This window comes from Fukomys damarensis, unplaced genomic scaffold (assembly GCF_012274545.1).
Source record: "Fukomys damarensis isolate Sample0158 unplaced genomic scaffold, DMR_v1.0_HiC HiC_scaffold_38, whole genome shotgun sequence".
Taxonomy (NCBI): Eukaryota; Metazoa; Chordata; class Mammalia; order Rodentia; family Bathyergidae; genus Fukomys; species Fukomys damarensis.
This window is the reverse complement of record NW_022900950.1, coordinates 16,741,889-16,755,518: the sequence shown is the minus strand read 5'-3', so window position 1 is coordinate 16,755,518 and position 13,630 is coordinate 16,741,889. Positions and strand designations below refer to the sequence as shown.

General features: G+C 33.4%; 1 protein-coding gene across 3 annotated transcripts in view; it reads right to left on the bottom strand.

Annotated features, from left to right (window-relative positions):
• Window positions 1–13,630, bottom strand: part of Prdm5 (PR/SET domain 5) — a 193,904-nt gene that overhangs the window by 96,721 nt on the left and 83,553 nt on the right. For 2 of the 3 annotated variants that reach the window (XM_033760015.1, XM_033760016.1), the window contains exons 5-8: window positions 13,026–13,200; window positions 9,976–10,068; window positions 9,590–9,711; window positions 4,136–4,215 (exon numbers count right to left, since the gene is read on the bottom strand). In XM_033760015.1, the coding sequence (XP_033615906.1) occupies window positions 4,136–4,215; window positions 9,590–9,711; window positions 9,976–10,068; window positions 13,026–13,200 (470 nt within the window). The remainder of the gene's footprint in view (window positions 1–4,135; window positions 4,216–9,589; window positions 9,712–9,975; window positions 10,069–13,025; window positions 13,201–13,630) is intronic. The other variant, XM_010610928.2, reaches the window with a different exon arrangement.

The following is a 13,630-nucleotide window of genomic DNA, read 5'->3' as shown; positions in this document are numbered from 1 at the left end:
ATATAAAAGATAAGGAATACAGTCAACAATAATGAACAGAGTTCAGGATTTTTTGCTATATGAGTGGATTACAGCTGCTTTCGCCTAAGGGCAGGATAAATATGAGTTGAACAGGTTAAATTGTTTCACTGTAATGATTATTTTGCTACACACTATTATCTTATAACTTCTGCTTCTTACCTTACACATACACAAATAAAATGTACTTTTACAAAACATAAGGGGAACAGCTTCAACAAACAATTAGATCTTATAAATGTTACAATTGGATGATGCATTAGTTCTTCCTCTTCTGACTTGTAATCCAAAAAATTAGAAAAGTCGAATTATGAAAAGCAGAAGCCTAGCTTATTATTAGAAATAACATGCTCAGTTCTAAAAGCAATTTACTGCATTAGGCTACATCATGACCCAGCCATCCCTCTGTTGGGTATCTTTCCAAGAGAACTAAAAGAATCATATCACAGAGAAATATGCGCACCCATGTTTATAGCGGCACAGTTTGTAATAGCTAAATCTTGGAAACAACCTATTTGCCCATCCGTTGGAAACTGGATAAAGAAGTTGTGGTTTTTCTATAAAATGAATATTACTCAGCCATAAAGAGCGAGAGAATAGATTCATTCATAGGAAAATGGATACATATTGAAGATATACTCCTAAGTGAAATAAATAAGTCCCACATGTGTAAATACCAAATAGTTTCCCTGGTGTGAATATTCTGCAACAATGCATAAGATTCTAATAAGATTACTGACATTTAGAAATGAGAAAATAAAGTGTTTGTAGAAGGGGAGGGGAGGAGGGGGTGAAGGGAGGGCAGAGGTAAGGGGAAAAAATGAGAATCAAGACTTGCCATGTAAAGGTACATGATCCCAACAATGAATGTAACTGTACTGTATCCCTAAATGTACCAATAAACTCAATAAAAAAAAAAATGTTTATTGACCAATAAAGAAGAGCATCACACTATTTTGCTGAAGATCTTCAAGTGGTTTTGGTGAAGTCCTGTTTTGTGTCAGCCTGGCTGAAGATACAGCCCAGACAAGCACAAGCCCAGACAAGCAAAGGCCCTTGGGCAAGAAGAGAAGACGGTAACCACCCTGCAGAGTAACTAGAGACGCATGGGGTATAGGCCACAACCCTGACCTGGCACAGCACAGGAGTAATGAGTGGTCCTGTAATGGTCTCCTTCAACTACGGGGCCACGACAGGGCTCAAAGCAAGGAGGGTGAAGTGGATTTGGGAGGAAGCTAACAGGTCCAAGGCCTCGGTGGAGTCCTATTCTTTTCACATGCATATGGGAAGTATAAGGCTACTAACCTTCCTATGCTCTGTTAAGTATGACTTGATGAGCCAGAAAACTCAGTTATGAAAAGTAGAGAATCAGGAAGCACTTGAAAGATATCACTCCTCTCAAGTCTAACTTATGTCCTGTGATACTGCTGTATTTAATCCTGTCAGAGGACAAGATCAAGTCCAGAGAACCTCTCTGCTAAGAAAGCAGCATGGGATCTGCACTCTGCCCTAGAAGGAACACAGGATGAAAGCTTGCAGCCTGAGGTGTTAAAGGCGTGGCCTCGTCATCCAGCAAGGCCTGCACAGAACTTCTGCTGAACACTGATGCATTAGGAGTAGTGATGTGATGTGTAATGTTTACTTAAGGGTAATGAGTAGATTTATATTCTTAAACCCTGCTTCTGTAATGCACAGCATACAAGTTTATAACGACAAACAGATGATAAGCCTCTGAGCCGTACAAAAATGAAAATTTTATGTACTTTTATCTTTAATACTAAATTTTTATTGGTATATCAAATGTTCAAAATCATTAAATGATATAAAAGGCAACAAATAAAATGCATACAGTACTACAGAGTACTGATTTGTTCACTTAACTCTCATAGCCTCTGAAACATTACTTTTTGAGGTTGAATTAAATTGATAGTTTTCAAATTATTAAAGAGATAATTTACTATACAAAAAGCATGAGAAAACTATTTTCAAAACTCCTAACGTGGCTTAATAAAACAGATCTAAAGTAAAAATGATAGGTAATAGTACATATGCCAAATGCCAAAAACACATTTTGTAAAATTTAATATATGATATTGGGCCAGGGATTTAGCTCAGTGGTGCTGCAAATACAAGGTCCTGAATTCGATTCCCAGCACCAAAAAAAAAAATATATATATATATATCATATTGATCTGGAGGATAATATTTTGAAATCCTAAATTAAATAATTTCAAGAAGTATAATACAAGACAGCATCCACTAATACAAAATGCTATGCTCTTATTGTAATTTAGCATTGTCACAAAGTACCATCTACTGGCAAGGCGAAATACTGCAACTAAACTCTATTAGACATTAAGACTCATCCAACTAAAATGTCAAGACTGGAGTCATTAAAATCTGTATATATATATATGTATATATATATATATAGTCAGAAAAGTTAAAATTGAGTGATTAGACTCTAATGAAGGGAGGAAAGGGCTGTATCATGCTAATAATTTATTACATTCTATAAGAAGTGATAACTCAAAAGCACAAGAAATCATGCCTGTATTCCATCACCATCATGTAAAATTTCATTCTGGGAAGTTATTTTCTTCGGAGGAAAAAGTTCTTATATTATAAAAAAAAAGTACATTATTCACAAATACAAGCCATGGCCAATTTTGCTAAATTAGTCTATTTAGTAAACTACCCTAAATTTCAACCTCTAAGATTTAAATAGACTGAGTAAATTATAGGATGACAAAAGAGAATGTTTAGAAAATATCTGTTCTAATATATTTAATTTTTTATATTTAATATTTTTGTCTCATTTAGGCTTCTGCTTCCCAAACTATAAAGGTGATAGAGAGAGAAAAGGAGATCTACAATGAAGAACATCTAAAAAATGAACATTAGTTCATTGTTTCATTTTAAAAATAAGAAAGTTGAGGCCCAATGTTAAATGGAAGATTAGCAACAGAAGAGCCCCACTAACCTGAATCTCAATGATTATTCCATTATTCTTCCATAAAAGGATCAAAATCATGCACCATACAGAATGTAGCCACAGACATATTAAAATATTTTAACTATCTCCAAAAAACTGTTGGAATTATTAGGTTAAAAGTCATATGAATTTTAAGTCCCATTTTATTACTACAGAATAGATCTACATATGTATAGCTAGTAAAAATGCATTTTAGAAACTACAAAAAAGTAATTTTGCTTTCGTTAGTACCATTTCCCTTTCCTTGTGTATTAATTCACCAAAATAAAATATTTTATTTTCTTAAATATTTTTAAATATTTTGAACTTCGCCATAATGTGAACAAAATCTAAATTATATTATAATTTTATCTTAGTAACTGGTTGCCAATGTTGTTAGTTAATAGGTGTCATTTGTTTTTCAGATTAATTTCCACAGCAAAATAATGTGGTGACTTAAATTTATTTTCTCTTAACATAATCATTTGTTTCTGCTAATAGCACTTGGACTTGGACATGCTTTATCATGTTATTATTAAAAAAACAGAATAAAGAGGGCTGGGGATTTAGCTCAATGGCACCACACCTGTCTTGCAAGTGCAAGGTCCTGAGTTCAATCCCTGTTACAGAGGGGAAAAAAAAAAAAAAAAAAAAAACAGAATAAAGTAAATTTAAGAAAACATTATACTAGGAATTCATATTACTATTTTATTGTTATATCATAATGCATCTAGTTTTGGTTGTGTCAGACTAAACCATAATATTATTCCTCTTAATAGCCAAAGGCTCCTTCTCAGAACATTATAAATGCCAAACAAAGGTATATTTTTCTCATTAATTTATGTATTTATTGCTTTTCCTGAGCAAACAGCAATGGATATAGTGTGAAACCAAATCAGGGTTAAGTGAAGGATTCAGCTAGATGACACCTGGCATTGAAGTATTTCAATTAATTCTGAATAATAATAACTTAAAATATCCTTTTACTCTCTTGCGTATTAATTTTCCATTCTAGAACATGTTGCCAATAGCAATGCCCTGTCTTAAGAATGAATAAAAATAAACTGAAACTTCTTACAGTAGACACTATAAATGACTGGAAGATCTTTTACTGTGATGAAAGTTAAGCTATATCTTACTAACCTTTCTATGTTCCTGTAGGCTTGATGCTGAGGAACACTTTTTATTGCACACTGAACACATGAGCTTTTTCTTAGTATCTCCTAAAACAGAAGTAAAATACCATCATAAATTAAATGAAACTACTGAGAGGTACAACAGATAGTGTTTCTAAACATGTAATTTCATTTTCATAATTCAGAATCTCATATCCATTTAGATGCACGTAGACATATCGATAAACTCAGATAAAGAGCAAGTTGTATTTTAAGACCCTTTCTTTTTAAATTTGAGAAGCCTTCAGCTTGAAATAGCATTTTTTACACAAAATAAGCCTTTCAGTTTTTCATGTACTAACATAATATTTAAAGAAAAAAGCATATCTCCATAAAAATAAAATGAACCAAATATATTTAGGAAAGAAAAACAATTCATAAATTGATTTTTCTATTCCATTTACACTTCAATAGAATATTTTATTCCATCAACTAAGTTTTTAAGATGGGATTTATAGATTATTGCTTCTAACACTTGATTGACAACATCTGTGAACACATGCTTTACTAGATTAATGTTAACAGAATAATATAAAATCAAGCATTATATTTATAGTACGTTAAAACAAAATCCAATTGTCTTATATAATGACTAACTTTACAGTAATTCAAACCTCATGATGGTTATTTAAATGAAACATTTCTATGCATAGACATTCAATAAAACATTGTAAAGATGTGATGTAATAACAGTATCATCTATACTGTCATAAATGACCATAAAATCATGCTTCCCACTTTTAACCGATCGATTTCAAATACACAAATTAAACATATTGCTGGGCATGGTAGCGCACACCTGTAATCCCATATTTGGGAAGCTGAGCCAGAAAGATCGTGAATTCAAGGCCAGCTGAGCTACATATCAATTTCAAAACTTCATCATGAGACCCTGACTTAAAAAAAAAAACAAACAGAAACAATGAACCAACATGTATTCACCACAAAACTCCAACAATGAGTTCTAGTCTATGCCCATTCCTGCTCCAACCACAATTCTATGCACTCCCCGATTCTCTAATTATTTTGAAGCAAATACAAACCAAGTAAAAAAAATTCCAAAATGATTTTACTATAAGATCATGTTTATCAAAGAAAAACACACTTTACAAATATGACTTTTCGAGATACCAAGATAATCTGGGCAACAGAGCATTCATTTAAAATACTGTCTACCTCATGCTAATTTTTCAGTCAAGAAAATTTTCTGGTGATTGACAAGCGGGCTACTGAATGAGAAAATTCTCTTGAGAAAATGAATATCTGACTGCATATATCTGTTCATTGATTCCCTACAAGCATTTATTATAAATGAAGGGCCACTGAAAAAATACTCTCTCTTTTCCAATACCCATTAGTTACCATCTTTGACCCTTAATGTTTAATTGCCCTATCGCTGCCCTCATGGCAACTGCTCCTTGGGGCTTGGCCACATATTTTCTAACAGGAAGGTCAGAGGAGAAAGAAAGGAGAGACAGAAGTGGTTTCTCCAAGCACTACTCTTCCTTTGCCCTTGTCCTGCAGCCAATGGCACATCTTATACACCAACCCCCACCCATGCTCTCAAATCTTTTCTCTCCTCCTCACGTCTCTTCCTCTTCATCCTAGAGCTAGAAATTTTTCTTGAAAGGAAATGCAGAAAAAAAAAAATCTCATGACTACACATCTGATAATATAGATACATGCTATTTCCCATATACTGCTAGCATTTACAGAAACCGGGCAAATGAAAAAGATGGCAAGTGGGTTCAGGAACTCAGTCCTTTCATACTCTGTTTCCTCCTATGTAACAAGTCTACTAGCTTTCCTAGGCTCAAGAACAGCAGCACCAACACAAAGCCTCAACTAGAATGTATACTATTTTTGTCTCTCCCATATACAAGTAAATCTAATGTATGACTTTCACATGCAACTTTCAAAAATATTCAGGAGTGATAAGGATATAGCTCAGTTGACAATGCTTGCCTAGAGTGTGCATGGCCCTGGGTTGGATCCCCAGCACCATAATAAAAAAAATTCAGGAATAGCAGGAGATGATGGTGAAAAGAACCATACTACACACATAGTCAAGCACTTGAGTTACAACACAATGTCAGTTAAGTATGCTTCTAGGCCCAAAGACTGAAAGTGAAAGGATGGAAAACAATTCTCCATGTGACAGGAGCCCAGAAAAGACACAGGGGTAGCAATCTTATTTGCAGAGAAAGTAAATTTCAAATCAAAACTGATTCTAGTAATACAGATGTAGGACAGTACTGTATCATACCTCTGTGAATGTAAAATATCTTGTACCTGCTTTATGATATGTAATAGTGACCATGCTTTATCAGAGCTATTTTTAATGTTGTTACTCTAGAATGTTCTCTCTTCAGATGATGATTAAGATGCTAATAAAAAAAAAATGGTGCCAGGTACCACAACAGCAACAGAGCTTTGCTGTTTTCTGGGTATTATTCTTCTCTTTGTTTTTTTAATGGAGTGTACTGAATGTCTATAATTTTGTTCAGATGACTGCAGAACCTGGAAAAGCTGTTGCTGCTATTGATGCATAACATACGGCTATTATTGATCTTTTTATATAAATATAAATATATATTATAAATATATATAATTTGAATTTTTGGAAACTTTAACTGTGCTGTCGACTTTGGAAAAAGTTATCCCAATTTACTGTGTTGAGTTGGCATTGTACAGAAATTAATGTCATACTGGTCTAGAAATGTTAATTTTTTTTTCCATTTCTACAGGGGTAATGCACTGTATTAAATACATAAGGTCATATCTACGTGGGTTTGATTACAGAAACTAATAAAGTATTCTCTAAAAAATGAAAAAAAGAGAATAATATAAGACTACAAGAGCAAGAAGCAATTTAAATATGTTCAAGGACCATATTCATCTGCAGAATTAAGGATTATTTTAATTTTACATCATTGCCTTTTCTCTTTTACTTTCCTTTTTAGTTTTATTTTAGGATTCCCTATTTTTAATGTTCATATAAAGATTTCTTTAATTGAAATACCGAATAGTTTCTTTGGTGTGAAAAACTATAATAGTACACAGGATCCTAATGAGATAATTAATAATGTGAAATAGGAAGTAAAGGACTAAAGGTGTAGGGAAAGTGGGAAGGGTGGTGGAAAGGTAATAAGGGAGAGGAAAAAAATATGAGAAAATGAAAAAATGGAAATAAAGTGTTGTAAATGGGGAGGGGAGGAGGGGGTGAAGGGAGGGCAGGGACAAGGGGAAAAATGAGAATCAAGACCTGTCATGTAAAGGTACAGGATCCCAATAATGAATGCAATTGTATTGTATACCTAGATTGTACCAATAAACTCAATAATTTTTTTTTTTTAAAAGTATGCTTCTAGGAGCTAGTCTAAGGACCTACCTACCATGTTATAGTTTCTATGGAAAATTATGACCTTCATTTAAATACTCAACTTTGGGGAAGGGAGGAGGGGGTGAAGGGAGGGCAGGGACAAGGGGAAAAAATGAGGACCAATACCTGTCATGTAAAGGTACAAAATCCCAGTAATGAACGTAACTGTACTTTATACCTAGAAGGTGCCAATGAACACAATAAAAAGAAAATAAATAAATAAATAAATGCTCAACTTCCTTTTACTCTGCATTTTCAATTCATATCCCTTAAAAAGGAAATCTGTTATAAGTAGAAGCTGCAAGACCTTCTATTTCTTTGCATACCTTTGTCCTTTTATAATAAAGAATTCTACAACAATATATGCCATTATTGCTTTGCCTGCTATTGTCAATAGGGAATATTCTTTCCTCAAGTGTGTGTAGTTCACATCAAGAAGAGGCAGAGAGATCATGAATAAGAAATGGAAATCATGTACCAAATTCAGAAAAAGGTATGTATACTGACTTTTGGCTAAAATCAGCAAGAGTACACATTTTATATAATTTACAACATAGGAAAAAAAAACAAAATAAAATCTCATTTTATAAATTATTTCTTACAAATCACCATGAATTTCCAGAATCTGTAATATTGACTATCCAGTGACAATTACAAGAATCCTCAACAATTTATGCTTATAGCACAGCTTGACAACCACATGCCGAGTGGTGAGAATGCAAAAATTGCCAGTTTCAAAATGCATCCGGTTTTCTACTTATTTTAGCAAAGTTAACTTTAAAACTGACATGAAAGTTTTGTTACAACACATTACAGACATAGATAGAGAAAATTAAGAGCAACAATTTAACCAGAACAGCATTTGAAAAAAAAACTATGAAGTCAAGTCTATCAAAAAGTTATGCATGTCTTTCAGAATCACAGGACAGTGTCATTTCCACCTATCATTTACATGTTCTTCAAACAGAAAACATCACTATAAAGTCCCAGTGATGGGAAACCAGCTGAAGGTGTATCTCACGAGACCACCTTCCACCACCCGGGGCTTTCACAAAGGGCTCACACTAATTGTGCTGCCCAAACCAACACTGTGAATTTGGAGCCAGCAGCCAGGCTCATACCAGCAGCCTTTATAACTTTATTAAAGTTGATACGCTTGGGACAATGAATAAACATAGAGAATAGACGTTAGGGTGAATATCCTTTTCACAATAGTTTGAGAATAAGTAAAGAAGAAAAGGAACTTGCCCACCCACTCCCATCCAGAGACATATTTGTACCCACTTCCCAGAAGCCAAGGGCAAAGGCAAATACATGAGAATAAAATATGTTCACAAGGACATACGGAGTTCAAGGAACCTCAGTGTCTTTTGGGGAAAAGACATTAAGGAAATAAAAAGTTAACTGACAATACAGCCAGTGGCTCAACTCAGTGAAAAAGATTCAATCTCTAAATCAAAACACATTTACTGATTGCTACAAAGTGATAATTAGCTAAAATCTAAGTGACAATCAAATTTTGTATTTGTTTTGCTTAGCTAGCCATTAGAAGGAATTTGAATAGCATTTGCTTGACTAATTAAAATATATTCAATTCCCGTTGAAAAATGTAGTTAGAATTCTCTCCAGTATGGAAGAAATATAAGCATTTTAAAAAATTGACTTTTTCTGTTAAAAACATTAAGGCAGAAAGGCATCACTTAGTTTCAAAATATATCTATAGCTGTAAATCTCAACAATTTATGAAGGAAAAATTTCATATGCTATTATCAAAAATTATTTTTAATGCATCTCACTACCAAGCAAAACTAGATTCAAGTTGAGGTTTATAATAATGATCAATTCAGAGATAGAAAAACTAACAAATGCTGTTTGAAATCTACTTGAAAAAGAAACAGTGTGGGGAATGAAAATAAACCACATCTGTGTGAAACAATGGAAAAGTCATCTTTTGACTTCAAAAGTGAAAATTTAAAACAGACCGCTGTGGGCTGGGGAGAGCAAACCCCTTTAAAAAACAACCTTCAAATGACTCCTTACCCGAGTGGACATTTTCCTGGTGTCTTTTCAGGGCATCCTTACTCTTCAGCCTCTTCCCACAGCTGTCAGCTTTACACACAAACCTGGCATCCCCCTGGCAGGTCTCCTGGTGCTGCTCAAAACTACAAGACAAATAGCAAAGGCAGACAGGAAGAAGAAATGCTAAAGACCCCCTACAAAATTCCAACGTCATGGCAGGCTTTTGTAACACATGCTCCCTACTAGAGCTTCAGGGTCATTTCATGCATTACCTACACAGGTAAGAAAGAAAAGCATTTAAGTCCTTTAACTTAATTAGTGTAATACTGAGTCACTACGAAGCATGAAATTGTGCATGCAAAAAATGATCCACAATTAACAGCCATCTCATAACTCAGACACAAAACCTCAATGCTGAACTGAAGGAAGAATTGCAAAAAGAGCACTGAAAACTCCGTGAAGAATCCTTCAGACTGCTTTTCGCTGTGCACTGAAGACCACTGAGGGAAAATAGGGGGAAAAAGACAAAAGAGTAACAAAAACTGGAACTCTAAGAAAATGATGTGAGAATACACTACCTTTGAATAAAATCACATTCCTTTTTCATTCTGTGTTACTGCCTTTTGAAGATTTTTTTTAAGTATATACTTAAACTCTAAGCTCTAGTTCAGCAAGGGTATTTTTGGTTTGGAATATGTAAGTCTAAATGCAATAAAAATTCACTAGAATACAGTTTTTGAGTGTATTATTAAAAGGTAAATAGTCATTGTTTGGTGGCTTTTTTAATTTTTAAAATTTTATTTTTCATTAGTACACATTTGCAGCACATAACGACTATACTCCTTGTGTGGAACCAGTATGTGTACATAACACATCTCAATTCCTTCTCTCAGCCCTTCTCTCCCCTGCCCACCATCTTTTTTTTTTTTTTTTTTTTTTTTTAAAAAAGGGTCTCACGGTAGTTGAGACTAACCTGGAACTCACTATGTAGCCCAGGCTGGTCTACTAATAGTGATTCTCCTGCCTCAGCCTCCCAAGTGCTGGGATTAGAGGCGTGCACCAGCATGCCCGGCTACCCACCTCATCTCTTGATCTCCTCTTCTGTAAAAGATCTATCTCTTTACTTCCTATTATCTTTTATTCTGCACTTCACTTATATTTTGAGTTTCTCGTATAAGAGAAAGCATGTGATATTTAATCTTGTGTGTCTGATTTATTTCACTATATATGTTCTCAAGGTACACTCATTTTATGATGACACAAATTTATAGCAGCTTTCTTTATAGCAGAGTAGTACTTCATTGCGTATAAATACATTTGCTTATCTACTGATCTGCTGATGAACATAAAGGCTGCTTCCAAAATTTAGGTACTACGAATTGTGCTGCTATAAACACAGGAGGCTTTTTAAAAAGAAACTAACAGAATCTCTAAATGTTCATCTGTTATTATAAAGTTTTAGTTTTTTAAACATTAAATTTAAGAAGAAATTTTTATTCTCAAATGCAAAAGTCATAAGCACAATATACATATATATAAAATATACATATGGAAATGGCCTTAATATGAGAGATCACATTGTAGAACTTTAATGAAACACAAAAAGAATATTAAGCCCATATTAAATATTTTTATTCATATATGAGTTTTTATTCATATGTAGTCTGTTAAATATGTCATGATCACTTTTAATAATTCTTGACCCTGTAAAATATTTAAATAAAAGGATGATATATGCTGTCAATATAGATTGTTATGATAATAAAAGATTGAGATCTGTGCATATCATTTAATTCATCATATTGTCACATCCTGTATTTAATTATTTCTCCAAAGTTGCTGTAAAATAAACAGTTCTTCCCATAATGTCTACATATTTTTCATACTCTGAGCATTCTACATTTTTTAAAACTTTTAACTGATTTCAGAGGGAACATCAAATGGTGACAACTGAAATTTAGGACATATCACCTCAAAACACAGGCTAAATAATATTTATCTCTGAACTTCAGATTAGTAAACCAATGAGTTTGATACTGAATGGCAAGTTATTAAATGGACAAAGACTGATTAGCATAAAAGTGTTTCCTTATAACTTCATAATCAGAATATTTTGTAAAGCAATGCACTAGATGAAAAGATGAATTAATATGTAGAATGCCTAATCAATCTCTCTCTCTTTCATTATCTTTCACATGTGTGCGTGCGTGCGCACACACAAACACACACACACACACACACACACACACACACACACAATTTTATTCTGCACTTCACTTATATTTTGAGTTTCTCGTATAAGAGAAAGCATGTGATATTTAATCTTGTGTGTCTGATTTATTTCACTATATATGTTCTCAAGGTACACTCATTTTATGATGACACAAATTTATAGCAGCTTTCTTTATAGCAGAGTAGTACTTCATTGCGTATAAATACATTTGCTTATCTACTGATCTGCTGATGAACATAAAGGCTGCTTCCAAAATTTAGGTACTACGAATTGTGCTGCTATAAACACAGGAGGCTTTTTAAAAAGAAACTAACAGAATCTCTAAATGTTCATCTGTTATTATAAAGTTTTAGTTTTTTAAACATTAAATTTAAGAAGAAATTTTTATTCTCAAATGCAAAAGTCATAAGCACAATATACATATATATAAAATATACATATGGAAATGGCCTTAATATGAGAGATCACATTGTAGAACTTTAATGAAACACAAAAAGAATATTAAGCCCATATTAAATATTTTTATTCATATATGAGTTTTTATTCATATGTAGTCTGTTAAATATGTCATGATCACTTTTAATAATTCTTGACCCTGTAAAATATTTAAATAAAAGGATGATATATGCTGTCAATATAGATTGTTATGATAATAAAGGATTGAGATCTGTGCATATCATTTAATTCATCATATTGTCACATCCTGTATTTAATTATTTCTCCAAAGTTGCTGTAAAATAAACAGTTCTTCCCATAATGTCTACATATTTTTCATACTCTGAGCATTCTACATTTTTTAAAACTTTTAACTGATTTCAGAGGGAACATCAAATGGTGACAACTGAAATTTAGGACATATCACCTCAAAACACAGGCTAAATAATATTTATCTCTGAACTTCAGATTAGTAAACCAATGAGTTTGATACTGAATGGCAAGTTATTAAATGGACAAAGACTGATTAGCATAAAAGTGTTTCCTTATAACTTCATAATCAGAATATTTTGTAAAGCAATGCACTAGATGAAAAGATGAATTAATATGTAGAATGCCTAATCAATCTCTCTCTCTTTCATTATCTTTCACATGTGTGCGTGCGTGCGCACACACAAACACACACACACACACACACACACACACACACACACAGGTTAAAAACAGTCAAGCCAAATGGAAGAATTGAGTGTTAGCTATAATTTCAAAAGTATTCTTTAATGTACATACTGTCTTTGCAAAGCCTGCTTAACTGGGAATTTCTTCCCACAGTTCTTGCACTTAAATTCTTTCTCCTCTGTAGGCTCTTGGTGTAATGTTTGGAGATGCTCGGCAAGAATCTCCTGGCTGGGGAAGCTCGATTCACACTGCGGACAGGCATAGTCCTCTGCACAGCCATGGGCCTCTGCACACAAATGAGCACGCGTATTTACAAGATGGAAATTCAGAGCCAAGAACCGCTGATTGTTGCTCTCATTTTAAACGCAAATTAATTGTATTCAGTGAGGAAAATTCTTATTTTCTGAATGACTACAAAGTGTTGTCCAAAAACAATAGCAGTAGGTGTTACTGAAGAGACATACATTATTTTCAAAATCATTTACTTGGGTTTCACTGAATTAATACAAAATCAAATTCAATTTTTAGTCTAACCTACCTTAACATTTCAGGCCAAATAGTTATTATAAAGACTGAACTGCAAAACACAACTTTTTCCCCAAATGGTTCATCTTTACTTCACGCTTTGCATCACAAGAAGAAAAATCCAACTGAAGTGAACTGTTGACTTACCAGGGGGGAATGTGACATTTGTGTGAAAAAAGACCAAGGTCATA